This window comes from Bombina bombina, chromosome 2, assembly GCF_027579735.1.
Source record: "Bombina bombina isolate aBomBom1 chromosome 2, aBomBom1.pri, whole genome shotgun sequence".
Lineage (NCBI taxonomy): Eukaryota > Metazoa > Chordata > Amphibia > Anura > Bombinatoridae > Bombina > Bombina bombina.
In genome coordinates this window covers 526,107,482-526,131,324 of record NC_069500.1, presented here as the reverse complement: position 1 = coordinate 526,131,324, position 23,843 = coordinate 526,107,482, and the positions used below count along the sequence as shown (strand labels likewise).

At 38.1% G+C, this 23,843-nt stretch overlaps 1 protein-coding gene across 3 annotated transcripts in view; it reads right to left on the bottom strand.

Moving 5' to 3' along the window:
• The window catches only part of AP1G2 (adaptor related protein complex 1 subunit gamma 2), a 123,690-nt gene that overhangs the window by 82,845 nt on the left and 17,002 nt on the right, over positions 1-23,843 (bottom strand). For all 3 annotated transcript variants that reach the window (XM_053702318.1, XM_053702319.1, XM_053702320.1), the window contains exons 8-13: positions 22,563-22,655; positions 20,957-21,037; positions 20,771-20,869; positions 15,308-15,363; positions 3,716-3,829; positions 3,378-3,518 (exon numbers count right to left, since the gene is read on the bottom strand). In XM_053702318.1, the coding sequence (XP_053558293.1) occupies positions 3,378-3,518; positions 3,716-3,829; positions 15,308-15,363; positions 20,771-20,869; positions 20,957-21,037; positions 22,563-22,655 (584 nt within the window). The remainder of the gene's footprint in view (positions 1-3,377; positions 3,519-3,715; positions 3,830-15,307; positions 15,364-20,770; positions 20,870-20,956; positions 21,038-22,562; positions 22,656-23,843) is intronic.

The window sequence follows — 23,843 nt, the reverse complement described above, 5'->3', positions numbered from 1 at the left end:
ACTTATATAAAGTATCACTGTACAATGCCTCCTCTCTCACCTCTCAGCACTTATATAAAGTATCACTGTACAATGCCTCCTCTCTCACATCTCAGCACTTATATAAAGTATCACTGTACAATGCCTCCTCTCTCACCTCTCAGCACTTATATATAAAGTATCACTGTACAATGTCTCCTCTCTCTCACCTCTCAGCACTTATATATAAAGTATCACTGCACAATGCCTCCTCTCTCACCTCTCAGCACTTATATATAAAGTATCACTGCACAATGCCTCCTCTCTCACCTCTCAGCACTTATATATAAAGTATCACTGTACAATACCTCCTCTCTCTCACCTCTCAGCACTTATATAAAGTATCACTGTACAATACCTCCTCTCTCACCTCTCAGCACTCATATAAAGTATCACTGCACAATACCTCCTCTCTCTCACCTCTCAGCACTTATATATAAAGTATCACTGCACAATGTCTCCTCTCTCTCACCTCTCAGCACTTATATATAAAGTATCACTGCACAATGTCTCCTCTCTCTCACCTCTCAGCACTTATATATAAAGTATCACTGTACAATACCTCCTCTCTCTCACCTCTCAGCACTTATATAAAGTATCACTGTACAATACCTCCTCTCTCACCTCTCAGCACTCATATAAAGTATCACTGCACAATACCTCCTCTCTCTCACCTCTCAGCACTTATATATAAAGTATCACAGCACAATACCTCCTCTCTCTCACCTCTCAGCACTTATATAAAGTATCACTACACAATACCTCCTCTCTCTCACCTCTCAGCACTTATATAAAGTATCACTGTACAATGTCTCCTCTCTCTCACATCTCAGCACTTATATAAAGTATCACTACACAATGCCTCCTCTCTCTCACCTCTCAGCACTTATATAAAGTATCACTGTACAATGTCTCCTCTCTCTCACATCTCAGCACTTATATATAAAGTATCACTACACAATGTCTCCTCTCTCTCACCTCTCAGCACTTATATAAAGTACCTCCTCTCTCTCACATCTCAGCACTTATATAAAGTATCACTGTACAATGCCTCCTCTCTCTCACATCTCAGCACTTATATAAAGTATCACTGTACAATGCCTCCTCTCTCACCTCTCAGCATTTATATATAAAGTATCACTGTACAATGCCTCCTCTCTCACCTCTCAGCATTTATATATAAAGTATCACTGTACAATACCTCCTCTCTCACCTCTCAGCACTCATATAAAGTATCACTGCACAATGCCTCCTCTCTCACCTCTCAGCACTTATATATAAAGTATCACTGTACAATACCTCCTCTCTCTCACCTCTCAGCACTTATATAAAGTATCACTGTACAATACCTCCTCTCTCACCTCTCAGCACTCATATAAAGTATCACTGCACAATACCTCCTCTCTCTCACCTCTCAGCACTTATATATAAAGTATCACTGCACAATGTCTCCTCTCTCTCACCTCTCAGCACTTATATATAAAGTATCACTGCACAATGCCTCCTCTCTCACCTCTCAGCACTTATATAAAGTATCACTACACAATGTCTCCTCTCTCCCCTCTCAGCACTTATATAAAGTATCACTACACGATGTCTCCTCTCTCTCACCTCTCAGCATTTATATAAAGTATCACTGCACAATGTCTCCTCTCTCACCTCTCAGCACTTATATATAAAGTATCACTGCACAATGTCTCCTCTCTCTCACCTCTCAGCACTTATATAAAGTATCACTGTACAATGCCTCCTCTCTCACCTCTCAGCATTTATATAAAGTATCACTGCACAATGTCTCCTCTCTCACCTCTCAGCACTTATATATAAAGTATCACTGCACAATGCCTCCTCTCTCACCTCTCAGCACTTATATAAAGTATCACTACACAATGTCTCCTCTCTCTCACCTCTCAGCACTTATATAAAGTATCACTGCACAATGCCTCCTCTCTCTCACCTCTCAGCACTTATATAAAGTATCACTGTACAATGCCTCCTCTCTCACCTCTCAGCATTTATATAAAGTATCACTGCACAATGCCTCCTCTCTCACCTCTCAGCACTTATATAAAGTATCACTACACAATGTCTCCTCTCTCTCACCTCTCAGCACTTATATAAAGTATCACTGCACAATGCCTCCTCTCTCTCACCTCTCAGCACTTATATAAAGTATCACTGTACAATGCCTCCTCTCTCACCTCTCAGCACTTATATAAAGTATCACTGCACAATGCCTCCTCTCTCTCACCTCTCAGCACTTATATAAAGTATCACTGCACAATGCCTCCTCTCTCTCACCTCTCAGCACTTATATAAAGTATCACTGCACAATGCCTCCTCTCTCTCACCTCTCAGCACTTATATATAAAGTATCACTGCACAATACCTCCTCTCTCTCACCTCTCAGCATTTATATAAAGTATCACTGTACAATGCCTCCTCTCTCTCACCTCTCAGCATTTATATAAAGTATCACTGCACAATGCCTCCTCTCTCACCTCTCAGCACTCATATATAAAGTATCACTGCGCAATGCCTCCTCTCTCTCACCTCTCAGCACTTATATAAAGTATCACTGTACAATGCCTCCTCTCTCTCACCTCTCAGCATTTATATAAAGTATCACTGCACAATGCCTCCTCTCTCTCACCTCTCAGCACTTATATAAAGTATCACTGTACAATGCCTCCTCTCTCTCACCTCTCAGCATTTATATAAAGTATCACTGCACAATACCTCCTCTCTCACCTCTCAGCACTCATATATAAAGTATCACTGCGCAATGCCTCCTCTCTCTCACCTCTCAGCACTTATATATAAAGTATCACTGCACAATGCCTCCTCTCTCTCACCTCTCAGCACTTATATATAAAGTATCACTGCACAATACCTCCTCTCTCTCACCTCTCAGCACTTATATAAAGTATCACTGTACAATGCCTCCTCTCTCTCACCTCTCAGCATTTATATAAAGTATCACTGCACAATGCCTCCTCTCTCTCACCTCTCAGCACTTATAAATAAAGTATCACTGCACAATACCTCCTCTCTCTCACCTCTCAGCACTTATATATAAAGTATCACTGCACAATGCCTCCTCTCTCTCACCTCTCAGCACTTATATAAAGTATCACTGTACAATGCCTCCTCTCTCACCTCTCAGCACTTATATATAAAGTATCACTGCACAATGCCTCCTCTCTCACCTCTCAGCATTTATATAAAGTATCACTGCACAATGCCTCCTCTCTCTCACCTCTCAGCACTTATATATAAAGTATCACTGCACAATACCTCCTCTCTCTCACCTCTCAGCACTTATATAAAGTATCACTGTACAATGCCTCCTCTCTCACCTCTCAGCACTTAGAAATATTCCAGAAGTGCACTGCTCTTTTAGCTCTGGTGGGCAAGTCAGTAGAAATCTCTGGAACTCCTTCATCATAACGCGAATGTTTAATTCATTAACAAGTGCAAAACTCAAATCCAGAGCTTTCCTGCAGGAAGCAAACAGAGAATTTGCATGTTTTCATCATAACTACTTATAAAAGTCCTTATCAAGTGTGTGTCTTGTGTCTGATTTATTAGGTACTTTGATACAGGGGTACTAACCGGTCTCTGAAGATACTTGGGTAATCGCCATTCATATAAAGCATATGAAGGAGACTGATATTTGTTATGAGGCCATTCATACCTGTTCACAGAGGTGTCTGTCTGTCTAAGACATTCCAGTATCGTCGCACGGTGTCTCTGCACTGCTGCATAATCTGACTGTACCAAGCGTTGTAGAGACATAAGAGCAACATATCTGAAAGAGACGCCTTGTGAGAGAGTGTACAGAGACAGAAGTATGATAAAGTTGAAGGGACAGTCTACTTGAATATTGTTATTGTTTAAAACCATAGATAATCCCTTTATTACTATTTCCCCAGTTTTGCACTACAAACACTGGTATATAAATATTATGTAGAAAAAAAAAGTATGGAGGGTTTCCAAATATGCCAAAAATATCTTTAATGAAAAAATTCAACTCATACCAGGGTCAGAAGAAGCACAACGTTTTCGGGCGCATGCCCCTTAATCATGTGTTAAAAAACTGAACAGATTCACCTGTTTAAATAGGGCCCTGGGACTTAACCCTTACATTCTATAGATAAAGCTTCTACTATATCAAATTGCGCCATCTAGTGAATTTTTACAGGCAAATCAACAGCTATGGAGCCTCCAGAACATGTCACCAAACTCTAGTACAATACATAAGTGAACTTAAACACACATTATCCCCAACTATATTTGATGCTTAACATATATAGCAAGAAAAAAACACTTTAAATTTAAGGACATATTAGATATCAACACCAATAGGACCTAAGGATTTCTTCAGCTTGTTACTTGTTTATAGGTAAAATAATAATCAAAAACCTAGATAAAAAAGAAAAAAAAAGAGAGAAATAAAAGGGAAAAGAAAACATGGTAAACATCTAACTATGCATATTGTAACAGACAGTACCAGAAGAACACCTCAATGAAAAAATATTTTCTAATAAAAAACTGACCAATTAATTTCTCTATTCATTCCCTTTGGTTCCAGAGTATCTAGATGGAAAATCCTAAAGGTCTCACGTTGTTTTAGCAATAGATCCCTATTGCCACCCCTTCTAGGGGTTTTGACCTGCTCTATAATCTGGAATCAAAGTTGATTAATTTGGTGTCCTGCTGATAAAGTGATGTGCTACAGGGGCTGTTACACCTAATGTTACTTTTATGCTCAGTGATGCGGTCACGGATCCTCCAAGAGGACTCCCCAATGTAGGCCCGCCCACATGGACACTTAATCATGTATACAACAGAATTGGTGTTACATGTAAAATGATCTTTATATTATTTGTGGCCAGTGTGGGGATGTAGAAAATATGGGCTTTTGATAATTGAATTACAATTACCGCATCCAAGGCAGGGAAAACAACCCAAATTTTTCTTGGTAATATAATGTTGAGACAAAATCTTGCCAGCTCTTATTAAAGTATCTCTCAAACTTCTACTTCGCTTATATGCTGGCATTGGAAATTGACAAAATTCCTCAACACTAGGATTACACCTATTCAAAACATCCCAATGTTTACGGATAATCCTGGATACATCTTGACTTTGTCTTGACACAAACATTATTCTTTTATTTTGTTTTTTACTTTTTGATTGTTGTGGCTTTAAGAGGGAGTCCCTATCCATAGGTAATACTGTTTTAATGGTGTTTGTTATTAAATGACTAGGGTACCTCCCTTTCCAAAAAATGTTGCCCCATTTCAGAGAGTCTGATGGGAACTTTAGATTCCTCAGTTACAATGCGTTTAACACGCAACATCTGACTCTTGGGCAATGATTTAATAAGAGACGGATGATGGGCACTATTGAAAAACAATAGATTATTCCTATTGGTATCCTTTCTGAAAATATCAGTCTTAAAACCATATCCATCTTTAAAAATTGTCACATCTAAAAAATCAATTCTTACCTGTAGGATAACAAACTTAATATTAAATGTGGAATTGTTCAACTCTGAAATGAACAGCTCAAGGTCTCCAACGTCACCCAGTCATTTCCCAAAAATATCGTCAATATAGCGCCACCAGGTGGCGCCATATTGACCCTGTTATAAGTTGAATTTTTTCATTAAAGATATTTTTTGGCATATTTGGAAACCCTCCATACTTTTTTTCTATTTGATACATTGGGAGTTTAGTAGTAACTCCAGGTGGGTTTTATCAGTTGGATTGTTGTGCTGGATTCAACTTTGTTTTCTCATATAAATATTCTGTATCTAAGCCTCTGCAGACCACCCCTTACCTCAGTGTTTTTTTTTTTTTTTAGTTATTTACAATTTTACATTTTAGCCAATTAGTACTGGTTCTTGTGAACCCATTATTCTTCACAGGGGTAAACACAATCGGCTAGATTGCGAGTTTTGCGTTAGAGGCTATGCGGTGCTAATGAGCAGTTTTCTCTCACCGCTCACTTACAGACAGCGCTGGTATTACGGATTTTTACAAACCAGACAAGAAGTGAGCGTTGAGCAAAATTTTGCTCATTACCGCACTCCAATACCAGAGCTGCTTACGTTAGCGGTGAGCTGGTGTAACGTGCTCGTGCCCGATTTCCCCATAGGAATCAACGGGGAGAGCAGGCTGAAAAAAAGTCTAACACCTGCAAAAAAGCAGCGTAAAGCTCCTTAACACAGCCCCATTGATTCCTATGGGGAAATACATTTTATGTCTACACCTAACACCCTAACATGAACCCCGAGTCTAAACACCCCTAATCTTACACTTATTAACCCCTAATCTGCCGCCCCCAACATCGCCGACACCTACATTATAATTATTAACCCCTAATCTGCCGCTCCGGACACCGCCGCCACCTACATTATACTTATGAACCCCAAATCTGCTGCCCCCAACATCGCCGAACACTACATTATATTTATTAACCCCTACTCTGCTGCCCCCAATGTCGCCGCCACATACCTACACTTATTAACCCCTAATCTGCCGCCCCCGTCGCCGCCACTATAATAAACATATTAACCCCTATACCGCCGCACTCCAGCATCGCAAACATTAGTTAAATATTATTAACCCCTAATCTGCCGGCCCTAACATTGCCGCCGCCACCTACCTACATTTATTAACCCCTAAGCTGCCGCCCCCAACGTCGCCGCCACTATACTAAATGTATTAACCCCTAAACCTAAGTCTAACCCTAAACCCTAACACCCCCTAGCTTAAATATAATTACAATAAATCTAAATAAAAATTCCTATAAGTAACTACATTATTCCCTATGGGTGATGGGGGAAACCAGACGTGGACTCCTTGCCCAGTGTGCTTAGAGGAATGTGGCTGCACCTCACTGACGAGGCCCATAGGAGGCCGAAACGATCGTCTGGGGTTGTCATGTTCCTTGTTCAGAGGAGAATTGCCTGGTATTTCGGGGCTGGACTGACCTTACTTGGCAGGATCAGACTGATATACTTCAGGAAAGTTTTCTTCTGTGAAAAGCACACTGGTCTAAAAGAGGCTGCTTCCGGGTGGTAAATCGCCATAGAACAAGCCACTGAGCTGTTGTTCGTTCCTGGTAGAGCGCTTCTCTCTTTGTATGCAAATTATTATGACCCTGTGGAAGTCTCCCTATGGGTGATGGGGGAAACCAGACGTGGACTCCTTGCCCAGTGTGCTTAGAGGAATGTGGCTGCACCTCACTGACGAGGCCCATAGGAGGCCGAAACGATCGTCTGGGGTTGTCATGTTCCTTGTTCAGAGGAGAATTGCCTGGTATTTCGGGGCTGGACTGACCTTACTTGGCAGGATCAGACTGATATACTTCAGGAAAGTTTTCTTCTGTGAAAAGCACACTGGTCTAAAAGAGGCTGCTTCCGGGTGGTAAATCGCCATAGAACAAGCCACTGAGCTGTTGTTCGTTCCTGGTAGAGCGCTTCTCTCTTTGTATGCAAATTATTATGACCCTGGGGAAGTTTCCCTATGGGTGATGGGGGAAACCAGACGTGGACTCCTTGCCCAGTGTGCTTAGAGGAATGTGGCTGCACCTCACTGACGAGGCCCATAGGAGGCCGAAACGATCGTCTGGGGTTGTCATGTTCCTTGTTCAGAGGAGAATTGCCTGGTATTTCGGGGCTGGACTGACCTTACTTGGCAGGATCAGACTGATATACTTCAGGAAAGTTTTCTTCTGTGAAAAGCACACTGGTCTAAAAGCGGCTGCTTCCGGGTGGTAAATCGCCATAGAACAAGCCACTGAGCTGTTGTTCGTTCCTGGTAGAGCGCTTCTCTCTTTGTATGTACATTATTCCTATTTAAAACTAAATACTTACCTATAAAATAAACCCTAAGCTAGCTACAATATAACTATTCAGCCAATAGGATTGAGCTGGCATTCTATTGGCTGTTCCAATCAGCCAATAGAATGCAAGCTCAATCCTATTGGCTGATTGCATCAGCCAATAGGATTTTTTCTACCTTAATTCCGATTGGCTGATGGAATTCTATCAGCCAATCGGAATTGAAGGGACGTCATCTTGGATGACATCATTTAAAGGAACCTTCATTCAGTCTTAGCCGTCGGATGAAGAGGATGCTCCTCGTCGGATGTCTTGAAGATGGACCCGCTCCGTGCTGGATGGATGAAGATAAAAGATGCCGTCTGGATGAAGACTTCTGCCCGTCTGGAGGACCACTTCGCAGGCTTGGATGAAGACTTCTCCCGGTAAGGTGATCTTCAAGGTGTTAGTGTTAGTTTTTTTTAAGGGGGTATTGGGTGGGTTTTAGAGTAGGGTTGGTTGTGTGGGTGGTGGGTTTTAATGTTGGGGGGGCGGGATTTGTAATTTTTTTTACAGGTAAAAGAGCGGATTACTTTGGGGCAATGCCCCGCAAAAGGCCCTTTTAAGGGCTATTTGTAATTTAGTGTAGGGTAGAGCTTTTTTATTTTGGGGGGCTTTTTTATTTTGTTAGGGGGATTAGATTAGGTGTAATTAGTTTAAAAATCTTGTAATTTGTTTATTATTTTCTATAATTTAGTGTTTGTTTTTTTGTACTTAAAGGGACAGTCTACACCAGAATTTTTATTGTTTTAAAAGATAGATAATCCCTTTATTACCCATTTCCCAGTTTTGCATAACCAACACAGTTATAATAATATACTTTTAACCTCTGTGATTATCTTGTATCTAAGCCTCTGCAAACTGCCCCTTTTTTCAGTTCTTTTGACAGACTTGCAGTCTAGCCAATCAGTGCCTGCTCCCAGATTACTTCACGTGCACGAGCACAGTGTTATCTATATGAAATATGTGAACTAACACCCTCTAGTGGTGAAAAACTGTTAAAATGCAATCTGAAAGAGGTGGGCTTCAAGGTCTAAGAAATTAGCATATTAACCTCTTAGGTTAAGCTTTCAACTAAGAATACCAAGAGAACAAAGCAAAATTGGTGATAAAAGTAAATTGGAAAATTGTTTAAAATTACATGCTCCATCTGAATCATGAAAGTTTATTTTGGCCTAGACTGTCCCTTTAAAGGGACACTTAACACCTGCTGAAAATTTTCAAAACTTTTTCTGAGGAATCAAAATAAACTAATACACTTTTCTCAATGCTGTATGTTCATTTTACTATAAAACTCTTCATGAAGACTCCTCATATTTTCTATGCTTATCCTCAGCTTGTGTTTTCCTATGCAGGGTGCCATCTTGTAACGCACGTTCATTTCAGGCACTGCAGTCACATGACATGTGTGCACGGCAGCTTCTCTCACTGATGTTATAGAAGGCAGTCAAATTGTCAATGCTAATTCACTGTAATGCAAAGCATGCATTACAGTGTATGAGGACAAAGATCTATTTTATATTTGCTATACAGTAATTGCATCTTCTTTTATCAAGCATATTTTATACGTTTTATGTACTGAGCATACCCACAGTCTGTGTGTTTCACTGTTTTATGTACTGAACATACCCACAGTCTGTGTGTTTCACTGTTTTATGTACTGAACATACCCACAGTCTGTGTGTTTCACTGTTTTATGTACTGAACATACCCACGGTCTGTGTGTTTCACTGTTTTATGTACTGAACATACCCACAGTCTGTGTGTTTCACTGTTTTATGTACTGAGCATACCCACAGTCTGTGTGTTTCACTGTTTTATGTACTGAACATACCCACAGTCTGTGTGTTTCACTGTTTTATGTACTGAACATACCCACAGTCTGTGTGTTTCACTGTTTTATGTACTGAACATACCCACGGTCTGTGTGTTTCACTGTTTTATGTACTGAACATACCCACAGTCTGTGTGTTTCACTGTTTTATGTACTGAACATACCCACAGTCTGTGTGTTTCACTGTTTTATGTACTGAACATACCCACGGTCTGTGTGTTTCACTGTTTTATGTACTGAACATACCCACAGTCTGTGTGTTTCACTGTTTTATGTACTGAACATACCCACAGTCTGTGTGTTTCACTGTTTTATGTACTGAACATACCCACAGTCTGTGTGTTTCACTGTTTTATGTACTGAACATACCCACAGTCTGTGTGTTTCACTGTTTTATGTACTGAACATACCCACAGTCTGTGTGTTTCACTGTTTTATGTACTGAACATACCCACAGTCTGTGTGTTTCACTGTTTTATGTACTGAACATACCCACAGTCTGTGTGTTTCACTGTTTTATGTACTGAACATACCCACGGTCTGTGTGTTTCACTGTTTTATGTACTGAACATACCCACAGTCTGTGTGTTTCACTGTTTTATGTACTGAACATACCCACAGTCTGTGTGTTTCACTGTTTTATGTACTGAACATACCCACAGTCTGTGTGTTTCACTGTTTTATGTACTGAACATACCCACAGTCTGTGTGTTTCACTGTTTTATGTACTGAGCATACCCACAGTCTGTGTGTTTCACTGTTTTATGTACTGAACATACCCACAGTCTGTGTGTTTCACTGTTTTATGTACTGAACATACCCACAGTCTGTGTGTTTCACTGTTTTATGTACTGAGCATACCCACAGTCTGTGTGTTTCACTGTTTTATGTACTGAACATACCCACAGTCTGTGTGTTTCACTGTTTTATGTACTGAACATACCCACGGTCTGTGTGTTTCACTGTTTTATGTACTGAACATTCCCACGGTCTGTGTGTTTCACTGTTTTATGTACTGAACATACCCACAGTCTGTGTGTTTCACTGTTTTATGTACTGAACATACCCACAGTCTGTGTGTTTCACTGTTTTATGTACTGAACATACCCACGGTCTGTGTGTTTCACTGTTTTATGTACTGAACATTCCCACAGTCTGTGTGTTTCACTGTTTTATGTACTGAACATACCCACAGTCTGTGTGTTTCACTGTTTTATGTACTGAACATTCCCACAGTCTGTGTGTTTCACTGTTTTATGTACTGAACATTCCCACAGTCTGTGTGTTTCACTGTTTTATGTACTGAACATTCCCACAGTCTGTGTGTTTCACTGTTTTATGTACTGAACATTCCCACAGTCTGTGTGTTTCACTGTTCACTAAGTTCAGTTTCAATCGCCGATGTTCAGAGGCAGAGGGGAGGGGGAGAGTCTAGAAGCCGTTTTTTTAACTCCCTGTTATTCAGTTCTCTGCAATATCTGAGGAGAATTTTCTCTCTGTGTGTTCCAGGAATTTACTTTTGTTTTCATAATCATATTATTTTAATTCTCAAACAGCACCAAACTTTTTATATAGCATAAAAAGTGTGGTGCTGTTCTCCTCAGATATTGCAGAGAACCCCTCTGCCCCTGAACATCGGGCCATTGAAACTGAACTTAGTGAACTTAGTGAACAGTGAAACACACAGACTGTGGGTATGCTCAGTACATAAAACAGTGAAACACACAGACTGTGGGTATGTTCAGTACATAAAACAGTGAAACACACAGACTGTGGGTATGCTCAGTACATAAAACAGTGAAACACACAGACTGTGGGAATGTTCAGTACATAAAACAGTGAAACACACAGACTGTGGGTATGCTCAGTACATAAAACAGTGAAACACACAGACTGTGGGTATGTTCAGTACATAAAACAGTGAAACACACAGACTGTGGGTATGTTCAGTACATAAAACGTATAAAATATGCTTGATAAAAGAAGATGCAATTACTGTATAGCAAATATAAAATAGATCTTTGTCCTCATACACTGTAATGCATGCTTTGCATTACAGTGAATTAGCATTGACAGTTTGACTGCCTTCTATAACATCAGTGAGAGAAGCTGCCGTGCACAAATGTCATGTGACTGCAGTGCCTGAAATGAACGTGCGTTACAAGATGGCACCCTGCATAGGAAAACACAAGCTGAGGATAAGCATAGAAAATATGAGGAGTCTTCATGAAGAGTTTTATAGTAAGATGAACATACAGCATTGAGAACAGTGTATTAGTTTATTTTGATTCCTCAGCAACAGTTAGTTCAGTGTTAGGTGTTAGTGTAACTTAGGTTAGATTTTATTTTACAGGTACATTTGTATTTATTTTAGCTAGGTAGTTAGTAAATAGTTAATAACTATTTAGTAACTATTCTACCTAGTTAAAATAAATACAAACTTGCCTGTAAAATAAAAATAAAACCTAAGATAGATACAATGTAACTATTAGTTATATTGTATCTAGCTTAGGGTTTATTTTATAGGTAAGTACAGGTGGCCCTTGGTTTACAACGGTTCAATTTGCGCCATTTCAGAATAACAACATTTTTTTTTCAGTCATGTGATTGCTATTGAAAAGTATTGAAAAGCAGTGCATTGATTAAAATAGCCAGTAGGTGGAGCTGTCTGCTTGTGTTGCTCCAAAGATATGCAAGCCAAGCAAGCTGAAATTAATAATTTTAACCAGACCTGAGCTATCGAGCAGATTTCAAAGGAACCAGATCTTCCTGTCTATAAATAAGTCCAGCTTGGAATGCATAGAAAGAGCTGTTTTCAGAAAAATGCAAGTAAAGTCTGTGTTGTGTGATTATTTTATTAGGTTTATAATGCTGTTTAGCAAATGTTTTTGTTCATTTAACTTAGTTTAATTAAATATTCTGTGTTGTAGGATTATTTTATTATGTTTATAATGCTGTTTAGCATTTAAAGTCTTAATTTCAAAGCTTTAAAAATAATATTACTTATGACAATTTTGAGAGGGGCCTGTAACCTAACTCCCTCACTTCCCATTGACTTACATTATAAACTGGGTTTCAATTTACAATAGTTTCGATTTACAACCATTCCTTCTGGAACCTAACCCCGGCGTAAACTGAGGGCTACCTGTATTTAGTTTTAAATATTAATTATTTAGTTAATGATAGGAATATTTATTTAGATTTCTTTTAATTATATTTAAGTTAGGGGGTGTTAGGGTTAGACTTAGATTTAGGGGTTAATAACTTTAATATAGTGGCAGCGACGTTGGGGGCGGCAGATTAGGGGTTAATAAATGTAGGTAGGTGTCGGCGATGTTAGGGACGGCAGATTAGGGGTTAATAATATTTAACTAATGTTTGCGAGGCAGGAGTGCGGCGGTTTAGGGGTTAATATGTTTATTATAGTGGCGGCGATGTCCGGTTCGGCAGATTAGGGGTTAAAATTTTTATTTTAGTGTTTGCGATGCAGGAGGGCCTCGGTTTAGGGGTTAATAGGTAGTTTATGGGTGTTAGTGTACTTTTTAGCACTTTAGTTATGAGTTTTATGTTACAGCTTTGTAGTGTAAAACTCTTACAACAAAGGGAATACCCAAAGGTAGTTAAAGCAACTGTTTAAGAGTAATATTTCCCAAAAATCACACTATAAAGTAATAAAAACAACAAACGATAAGAGTGCGCTAAAAAAGCTCTACCACTAATTAATATATATAAAAATTTATAATAAATAAATAACACTATATCACAATAGTCTTATCAAAAATTCATGCGATTGATCATTTTAAAGTTTTTTAAAAGTATATATTTATTACCAACATACTAAAACCAAATTGAAATAATACTCAAGGATAAATATACTCCAAAAATATATGTATCTTTGCGACCCCGAATTTCAGGAGTGATATATATATTAAAAATTGTCTCTACACCCGCATAGTGTCAAACAGATGGAGTCCTTATAATCAGCGTATTGTGGATCTTTAATTAATCCCAAGTATCACAAATGTTTCAGTATTCAATATATCAAAGCCCAAGAAGAATGACTCACCAGAATACGAAAGGTAGAAATTTAAATACCTTTCTCTGACCGTGCTTTGCTTTCTCTCCTTGCAAAGGTTCAGCGTTCAGCTAGCCGTTACCAGTATTGTGGCATGTCACGTTCACGTGTTACGCTGATCCGCCAATCGATAGGTCAGATTACCGGTGTCCACATTTTCAAAACAGGGCTCCACTTCTATCAATAGATATCGATACAAACTTTACTTGGCACGATACTGTGATATATAGATATCCAAAGCACTCCAGGCTGTGTCTGAGCAGACCTGTGAAAGCTGGCCAGCTATTTACAGATACCGTTTGAACTTGGATACGGAAACGACTACGGAAGGAGCATTCTTTGTTTGTAAAGACACAGCCTGGAGTGCTTTGGATATCTATATATCTATATATATATATATATATATTGAATACTGAAACATTTTTGCCACTAAGATGCTATTTGATAAACATTACAAAGTGAACTATATGATACTTGGGATTAATTAAAGATCCACAATACGCTGATTATAAGGACTCCATCTGTTTGACACTATGCGGGTGTAGAGACAATTTTGAATATATATCACTCCTGAAATTTGGGGTCGCAAAGATACATATATTTTTGGACATCCTAGAAAGTTTTTATAAGCAGTAACATCAATTCTATGAGATTACATCTATGAATTATTAGTTTTTATAATATGTATATGAATGTTTATGTAACATTATAAGGTGCACCTTATTTTATCCTTGAGTATTATTTCAATTTGGTTTTAGTATGTTGGTAATAAATATATACTTTTAAAAAACTTTAAAATTATCAATCGCATGAATTTTTGATAAGACTATTGTGATATAGTGTTGTTTATTTATTATACATTTTTATATATATTAATTAGTGGTGGAGCTTTTTTAGCGCACTCTTATCCTTTGTTGTTTTTATAGTGTAAAACTCTTAACTACTGACTTTAAAATGCAGTACCAGTCTTGACAGGAGAGGGTGTACCGGCAGACTCGTAATACCGGCGCTATGCAAGTCCCATTGAAAAAATAGGATACGCAGTTTAGGTAAGTGGATTTGCGGTATTTCCAAATCTGGCCAAAAAAGTGAGCGGTACACCTGTACCTGCAAGACTCGTAATACCAGTGGGCGTTAAAAAGCAGCGTTAGGTTTAAAAAGCAGCGTTAAGAGGTCCTAACGCACAACTCGTAATCTAGCCGAATGTTATCTATATGGCAGCACTGTCTGGTTGTAGTGCACAATTGCAAAACGCTAAAAAAAAACTAAGCACTGAGATGAGAGGCGGCCTGAGGGCTTAGAAACAGGACATTTTAGAGGTTATAAAGTATATTAATATAACAATGTTGGTTATGCAAAGCTAGGAATGGGAAGTAAAAGTGTTATCTATCTTTTTAAACCCCCCAAAAAATAGAGTGTCCATTTAAATATGGAAAGAAGGTATGATGATGTGAAATGACAAGAGAGTCACAAGACAAGATTGTACCTGATATTTTTATCATTACTGAGCAAAAACCGTCCAAGAATGTTAACAGCGAGAACCTAAGATATGGAAACAAAGACAAAGCTTGGTATGGTTCATTAAAGGGACAGTATACACCAATTTTCATATAACTACATGTAATAGACACTACTATAAAGAATAATATGCACAGATACTGATATAAAAATCCAGTATAAAACCTTTTAGCACTTTTAAATACGTTGACTGGGACACCCAGTGAAAGCGTTTCTATAGCAAAAAGAGCACACACTCTCCCCTCCCCCTTTCTCTGCATATGAAAAAACCCTTTACACAAACAGGAGCAAGCTGGAGTAGGTATACATCAGTATTCTTCTAAAACTTTGGGGCTTGGTTAGGAGTCTGAAAATCAGCACAATGTTATTTAGAAATAAGCAAAACTATTCATTTTTTTAAAAAAAAACTAAAAAAAAACCTGTATGGGCTATATAAATGGATGATCTACAAAACATTTATGCAAACAAAAATCTAGTGTATAATGTCCCTTTAAGTATGTGCCTTCAGTTGGAGGGACACCTTGCGTGAGTGAGAAGAGTGAAAACTTTATAAAATACAATCATTATCACTTTATTTATAACATGGTCTGTTAAGCTAACTGCTCAATAAGCCAATCAGAAACTATATTAGTGAATGCAATAAAGGGACATTGTAGTGTAAAAATGACACACTCTAATTCAATAGAGCATGCATTTTTTTTGCACTACTCACTCTGGAACTATGGGCTAGATTACAAGTGGTGCGCTAATGTTAGTACGCTTGTATTACAAGTAGAAAATAAATGCGGTCACACAAGCGCTCGCGTAAAGGGTTTGGGCTAAAAAAAGTTGTATTAAACACAACATAAATACATTAAAATAAAAAGTGTTACACTCACATATAAACTATCTAAGTAAAAATATTCATATAAATATATATATTTTTTTTTTAAAAAGCTATCACCTAGATTTAGAGTTTGGCGTTAGCCGTCAAAAGCAGCGTTAAGGGGTCCTAACGCTGCTTTTTTCCGCCCGCTGGTATTTAGAGTCAGGCAGGAAAGGGTCTACCGCTAACTTCCTCACCGCGACTCCAGCCTACCGCAGATCCCCTTACGCCAATTGCGTATCCTATCTTTTCAATGGGATCTGCCTAACGCCGGTATTTTTAGTCTTGGAAGAAGTGAGCGGTAGACCCTCTACCGACAAGACTCCTACCGACAAAAAAAGTCAGTAGTTAAGAGCTTTATGGGCTAACGCGTGAATATAAAGCTCTTAACTACTGTGCTATAAAGTACCCCTAAACCGAGGCCCCCCCACATCGCCGCCACTATAATAAAAAATTTTAACCCCTAATCTGCCGACCGGACACCGCCGCCACCTACATTATAGCTATAAACCCCTAATCTGCTGCCCCTAACATCGCTGACCCCTATATTATATTTATTAACCCCTAATCTGCCCCCCCCCCCCAACGTCGCCGCTACCTAACTACACTTATTATATGCTGACCGGACCTCGTCGCCACTATAATAAATGTATTAACCCCTAAACCGCCGCACTCCCGCCTCGCAAACACTATAATAAATAGTATTAACCCATAATCTGACCTCCCTAACATCGCCGCCACCTACCTACAATTATTAACCCCTAATCTCCCGCCCGCACCGTCGCCGCTACTATAATAAAGTTATTAACCCCTAAACCTAACTCTAACCCTAACACCCCCCTAACATAAATATAATTTAAATGAAACAAAATAATATTCCTAAAATTAACTAAATTAATCCTATTTAAAACTAAATACTTACCTATCAAATAAACCCTAATATAGCTACAATATAACTAATAATTACATTGTAGCTATTTTAGGATTTATATTTATTTTACAGGCAACTTTGTATTTATTTTAACTAGGTACAATAGCTATTAAATAGTTAATAACTATTTAATAGCTACCTAGTTAAAATAAGTACAAAATTACCTGTAAAATAAATCCTAACCTAAGTTACAAATACACCTAACACTACACTATCATTAAATTAATTAAATAAATTACCTACAATTAGCTAAATTAAAATACAATAAAATAAACTATTCTATAATACAAAAAAAAACAAACACTAAATTACAAAAAATAAAAAAAGAATTACAAGAAGTTTAAACTCATTACACCTAATCTAATAAAATAAAAAATCCCCCCAAAATAAAAAAATGCCCTACCCTATTCTAAACTACCAAAGTAATCAGCTCTATTACCAGCCCTTAAAAGGGCTTTTTGCGGGGCATTGCCCCAAAGTAATCAGCTCTTTTACCTGAAAATAAAAATACAATACCCCCCCCTCCAATCAGCCAATCGTATTGAACTCGCATTCTATTGGCTGTTCCGATCAGCCAAAAGAATGCAAGTTCAATACGATTGACTGATTGGATCAGCCAATTGGATTGAACTTCAATCAGATTGGCTGATTGCATCAGCCAATCAGATTTTTTCTACCTTAATTCCGATTGGCTGATAGAATTCTATCAGCCAATCTGAATTGAAGGGACGCCATCTTGGATGACGTCCCTTAAAGGAATATTCATTCATCGGGAAGTCGTTGGTTGAAAAGGATGGCTCCGCGTCGGCTCCTTTGAAGATGGCTCCGCTCCGGATGGATGAAGATTGAAGACGCCGCCTGGATGAACACTTCTACCGGATGGAGGACCTCTTCTTGCCCAGCTTGGGTGAAGACTTCTACCGGATCAAGGACCTCCTCTGCGCACCTTGGATGAAGAATTCGGCTTGGATGGGTGAAGACGACTCAAGGTAGGATGATCTTCAGGGGGTTAGCGATAGGTTTTTTTAAGGGGGGTTTGGGTGGGTTAGAGTAGGGGTATGTGGGTGGTGGGTTGTAATGTTGGGGGGGGTATTGTATTTTTATTTTCAGGTAAAAGAGCTGATTACTTTGGGGCAATGCCCCGCAAAAAGCCCTTTTAAGGGCTGGTAATAGAGCTGATTACTTTGGTAGTTTAGAAAAGGGTAGGGCATTTTTTATTTTATTAGGGGGCTTAGATTAGGTGTAATTAGTTTAAACTTCTTGTAATTCTTTTTTATTTTTTGTAATTTAGTGTTTGTTTTTTGTATTATAGAATAGTTTATTTTATTGTATTTTAGTTTAGCTAATTGTAGGTAATTTATTTAATTAATTTAATGATAGTGTAGTGTTAGGTGTATTTGTAACTTAGGTTAGGATTTATTTTACAGGTAATTTTGTACTTATTTTAACTAGGTAGCTATTAAATAGTTATTAACTATTTAATAGCTATTGTACCTAGTTAAAATAAATATAAAGTTGCCTGTAAAATAAATATAAATCCTAAAATAGCTACAATGTAATTATTAGTTATATTGTAGTTATATTAGGGTTTATTTGATAGGTAAGTATTTAGCTTTAAATAGGATTAATTTAGTTAATTTTAGGAATATTATTTCATTTCATTTAAATTATATTTATGTTAGGGGGGTGTTAGGGTTAGGGTTAGAGTTAGGTTTAGGGGTTAATAACTTTATTATAGTAGCGGCGACGGTGCGGGTGGGAGATTAGGGGTTAATAATTGTAGGTAGGTGGCGGCGATGTTAGGAGGGCAGATTAGGGGTTAATACTATTTATTATAGTGTTTGCAAGGCGGGAGTGCGGCGGTTTAGGGGTTAATACATTTATTATAGTGGCGGCGAGGTCCGGTCGGCAGATTAGGGGTTAATAAGTGTAGGTAAGGTAGCGACGACGTTGGGGGGGCAGATTAGGGGTTAATAAATATAATATAGGGGTCGGCAGTGTTAGGGGCAGCAGATTAGGGGTTCATAGGGATAATGTAGGTTGCGGCGGTGTCCGGAGCGGCAGATTAGGGGTTAATAAGTGTAAGATTAGGGGTATTTAGACTCGGGGTTCATGTTAGGATGTTAGGTGCAGACTGAGAGAGTGTTTCCCCATAGGAAACAATGGGGCTGCGTTAGGAGCTGAACGCTGCTTTTTTGCAGGTGTTAGGTTTTTTTCAGCCCAAACTGCCCCATTGTTTCCTATGGGGATATCGTGCACGAGCACTTTTTTCCAGCTTACCGCTACCGTAAGCAACGCTGGTATTGAGGGTTGAAGTGGAGCTAAATTAGGCTCAACGCACCCTTTTTTGAGCCTAACGCAGCCCCTCAGACAACTCTAAATACCAGCGTTGTTTGAAGGGTGCGCTGGGAAAAAAAGCAGCGTTAGCTACGCGGGTTTTTACCGACAAAACTCTAAATCTAGGCGTATGAGCGTTAAAAAGTATATAACAAGATTTTTGAATGGAAAAGGGCTATAATGTATATATACACATATGTATACACATTTATTTATGTTTATATGTATAAACATACATATGTACAGTAGATATACTTTGAAGTCCTTTCCACTCAAATACCTGAAAATAAGAAAAATCATTTTTAATACATTTTAATATTAAATAATGTGTTTTACTTTGTATGAACTGTAAACATTTTACATTCCAATGTTTTTCAAATTGGGGGAAATGTTCTATGTATTTTTAAATAAATATTCATATATATATATATATATGTGTATGTATTTACTTATTACTGTATATATTCATATAGATATATAGGTATAGATATATATTTTACAAAATAATACGTCAGATATAAATAGATATTTAAAAACAAATAGAACATTTTCTTCTATGTGAAAAACATTGGAATGTAAAATATTCATAACTACCTTTGGGTTAGCTATGAAGGTTGAACCTCTGTCAGTTTAGCGCTAGTTTTTTTTCCAGTTTGCAAATATCTGAAGTCTTAAAGCTAGCGCGCACCGGCTTTCACTTGCGACCAAACATTTTACTTTCAACTTGTTATACAAACCTTAATCTGTGCGTGTGAAAAGTTTGCTTCTACTTCTGGGGTGTTTGCCAGCAAGCCTTATGTGTTTAACCCAGCAAAAGAGTTAAAGACATACATAAAGTCCCATTCAAAAACCATGGAGGACTACTAGTTTTAAACAGGAAGCTGCCAGGGAGATGGTTGGCAGAGCATGACATTTTTGCACTACGATGTCCCTTAAAAGAGACATATTTGTTAGCTGCTGCAGTGAGTGCCCATATTAGTGACACCATCACCAGACACAAGTGAGTTGAAAGTCAGGGAATGTCTAATTATCTTGTACAAAGATGCATTAACATTGTAAATCTGTCTCAAAATGTGACTGCACTCCACCTGTGGGGGATAGGCATCAGCCTTTGATTGGTGGGAGTGAGTATGTGAGTGCACCTGATCTGTGTGGGTGTACTCAGTAACAGTAGTCTGTGAGAAAAAAAACTTGGATTGTGTGGGTATTTTTTTTCAGATCCCTATACCTGTTTAACACCACATCTGACAATACTCTGCAGGACTTCTTGTTATATTGCTCATTCTTTTTATACTCACTCGCAGGCCGCTTGCAGACTTGGTATCCACAATAGTGAGAACTGTCTCATATAAGACAGCATTTCCCGCGTTGGATTGTGTTTCAGTACAAGTTGAGACCTGATAAAGATATCGCATTAAAACTATACATTATATGCTGTTATCTAACTCTGTAGACATTCTACTACACTGTAGAAGAGCTCTCACCTGGGCTAGCACATCACTCATTGCATCACAAATGTTTTCATCATTCTGGCCCAAAATCCTCATCAGTCGCAGAAGACGCACCTGTGAGAGATAGAAAGGCAGAAACCTAAGGTTGGTATAAAATAACCATGAATAACCCAATGTTAGTAGACATGATAGTGCCTCACTATCAACAAAAACAAGATTGTGCCAGTAATGTGTCTATAGAATCCTTGAAGAGAGTACACATTGTTTGCACAAAATACTTCACTAAGAGCTTCAGATCCATAACTGTAGTTACATTTGAAAAACAAAACGTTTAGTTTTGACAGTTGGGACATATATGTGCTATTGGCTATAAGACTGATACAATAGTACATCTGCCCCAGTGTTATAGCAGTTGGGGTCCAGTTTGTGCGAAGCTGCTATTATTTAGTATAGCTCAGCCACTAAATAATAGCAGGGAAAGCAAGAAGTAGACGCTAAATAGAGCTGCTATGATGATCTGCTGCCCCCAGATTCATTGCATCTCCACATTAGATCAAAAATATTAAGTGCCTAATCACAAAACTAATTTGTATCCTTAAAGGGATATAAAAACCCAAACATTTTCTTTTGTGATTCAGATAGAGTATAACATTTGTAAAAAGTCTCCAATTTACTTCTATTTTCAAATTTGCTTTGTTCCCATGATATTCTGTATTGAAGAGTTCCTTAGGTAGGTATCTGGAGTACTCCATGGCAGAAAATAGTGCTGCTCTCTAGTGCTCTTGCAAAGGGATAACATTCTTGCAAAACTACTGCCATATAGTGCTCCAGAAAAGTGCTGGCTCCTAAGCATACGTCCCTGCTTTTCGAAAAAAAGACATAAAGAGGACAATTTTTTATTTTTTATAATAGAAGTAAATTATAAAGTCGTTTAGAATCGAATGCTCTATCTGAATCATGAAATAAAAATGTTAGGTGTAATATCCCTTTAATATATGTGCTTTAGTAACTCTGAAATGCAATCTATTCAGCCAGTGGGGTAAAATTGCTAAACCTGCAGACGTAGGTATGAATTAAAAAGCCAGGAGCAGTAAGGAAGGCTAGGGAAACAGGGACAGACAAACAGTAAGAGAATATGGGCAGTAAATATTACTGGGGTGAGTCAAGGCTGTTACATGCATATGGAAAAGCACTATTTAATCATGTAAGGGTAAAATAAAGCCATTTACATTTATTATGAAACAGGGTGTTAATTATACCTGATAAGAACTTCTATTGATGGACAGAGACATGCCCACAAGCATAAAAACAAAATGTATTTTTTAGCACAGAAACAACAGTTTTAAAAAAACAAAAAAAAAACCAACATCATACATTTTAAATATATCCTCTTTTATATGCAATAGAGAAAAACAAATACTTCAGGGTCCCTTTAAGAGGTTAGTAAGCGCACAGAGGCAACGAGCGATAGCTGCAAGGATGCAGGCAGACAGTGATTAGCACATACACCAATGACACACAAACTATTGGAAGTTTTAAATAGCTCTAATAATCGTATGTAGGGGAAATATGTAGAGATGTATTAGAGAAATACACAGACTGGTAACATAAATTGTCAGTATCTGTAAAGGTACATTACCTGCAAGAAGGGGTCTGTGACTCCAGAAACTGCATGCTCCGGGGAATATCCTGATATTATCTGTCTGAGCTTTTGCAGCAGGAGGGGAAGGAACTGCAAGATAAATCAGAATACCAGTAAAGACACTGCATATTGTCGCTGTGTTATTTTTTTTAACTTTTCACGCAGAATTGAAGTCTATGGAGGAATACATTAACGTGGTTGTGATATACTGACGGCTTTTTGTGTGAAAACTTTTAACTTTCGACTTGTAATACGCACGCCACCTAATACTGCGTGAGCAGGAGCACAAACTACTGCTCCAATCGTAATCTAAACATCGCTAGATAAGATTGTTTTTTCTCACTGACCCTCACAGAGGCTGCCCTGGTGGAATTATCACAAAAAACGGGCAGGCCCCGTGAGTGGCGAGACGTCTCCTATTGAAAGTAATGGAGCTTGCTGAAAAGGGGCACTTCACTCCATGGAGCGAAGTTAGCAGTGAGTGCAATTTAAATATGAAATTCTGCAACCAATACAAATCCCATTACACTGTTTTCTGAATATAGTATCTTACAATCGCCTTTATTTTCATATGCGTGTGTTTTTCTATTATTGTTATAAGTATTTTGAGAAAAAACTGAGTTCTGTAGTGCAAAAATCTTTACAGAATTATGCCGGGATTAGAGAGACAATTACATATACGCCCATGGAAGGACCGTTTTATGAAAAAAACAGTTATTCTTTTTATTTTGTATGAATTTCAAAGTGATTTTGCACATCCAGTCTACTTAAAGGGATGGGAAATTCAAAATTAAACTTGCAGGATTCAGATAGAGCATGCAATTTTAAGACACTTTTAAATTCACTTCTATTTTCAAATCTGCTTCATTTTCTTGGTATCCCTCTTAAAAAAAAAATACGCACATATCCCACACTAGTGGGATCTAGCTGCTGATTGGTGCCTGCACACATTTGTCTCTTGTGATTGGCTAACTAGATGTGTTCATCTAGCTGTCAGTAGTGCAATGCTGTTCCTTCAGCAAAGGATAAAAGAATGAAGCAAATTTGATAATAGAAGTAAATTAAAAAGTTGTTTAAAATTGTATGATCTATCCAAATCATGAAAGAAAATTTTGGGGTTTCCTGTCCCTTTAAAATTACGATTTACGCTGTGCTTATTTAATATGATTTATTCCTGTGTAATTTGCATTCAAATTTTACGTTTTTGATAAAATGCAATTTTTTGGATGAAGACTTTCGTTACGATTTTTGATGCACCTTAACAATACAAATGTTTCT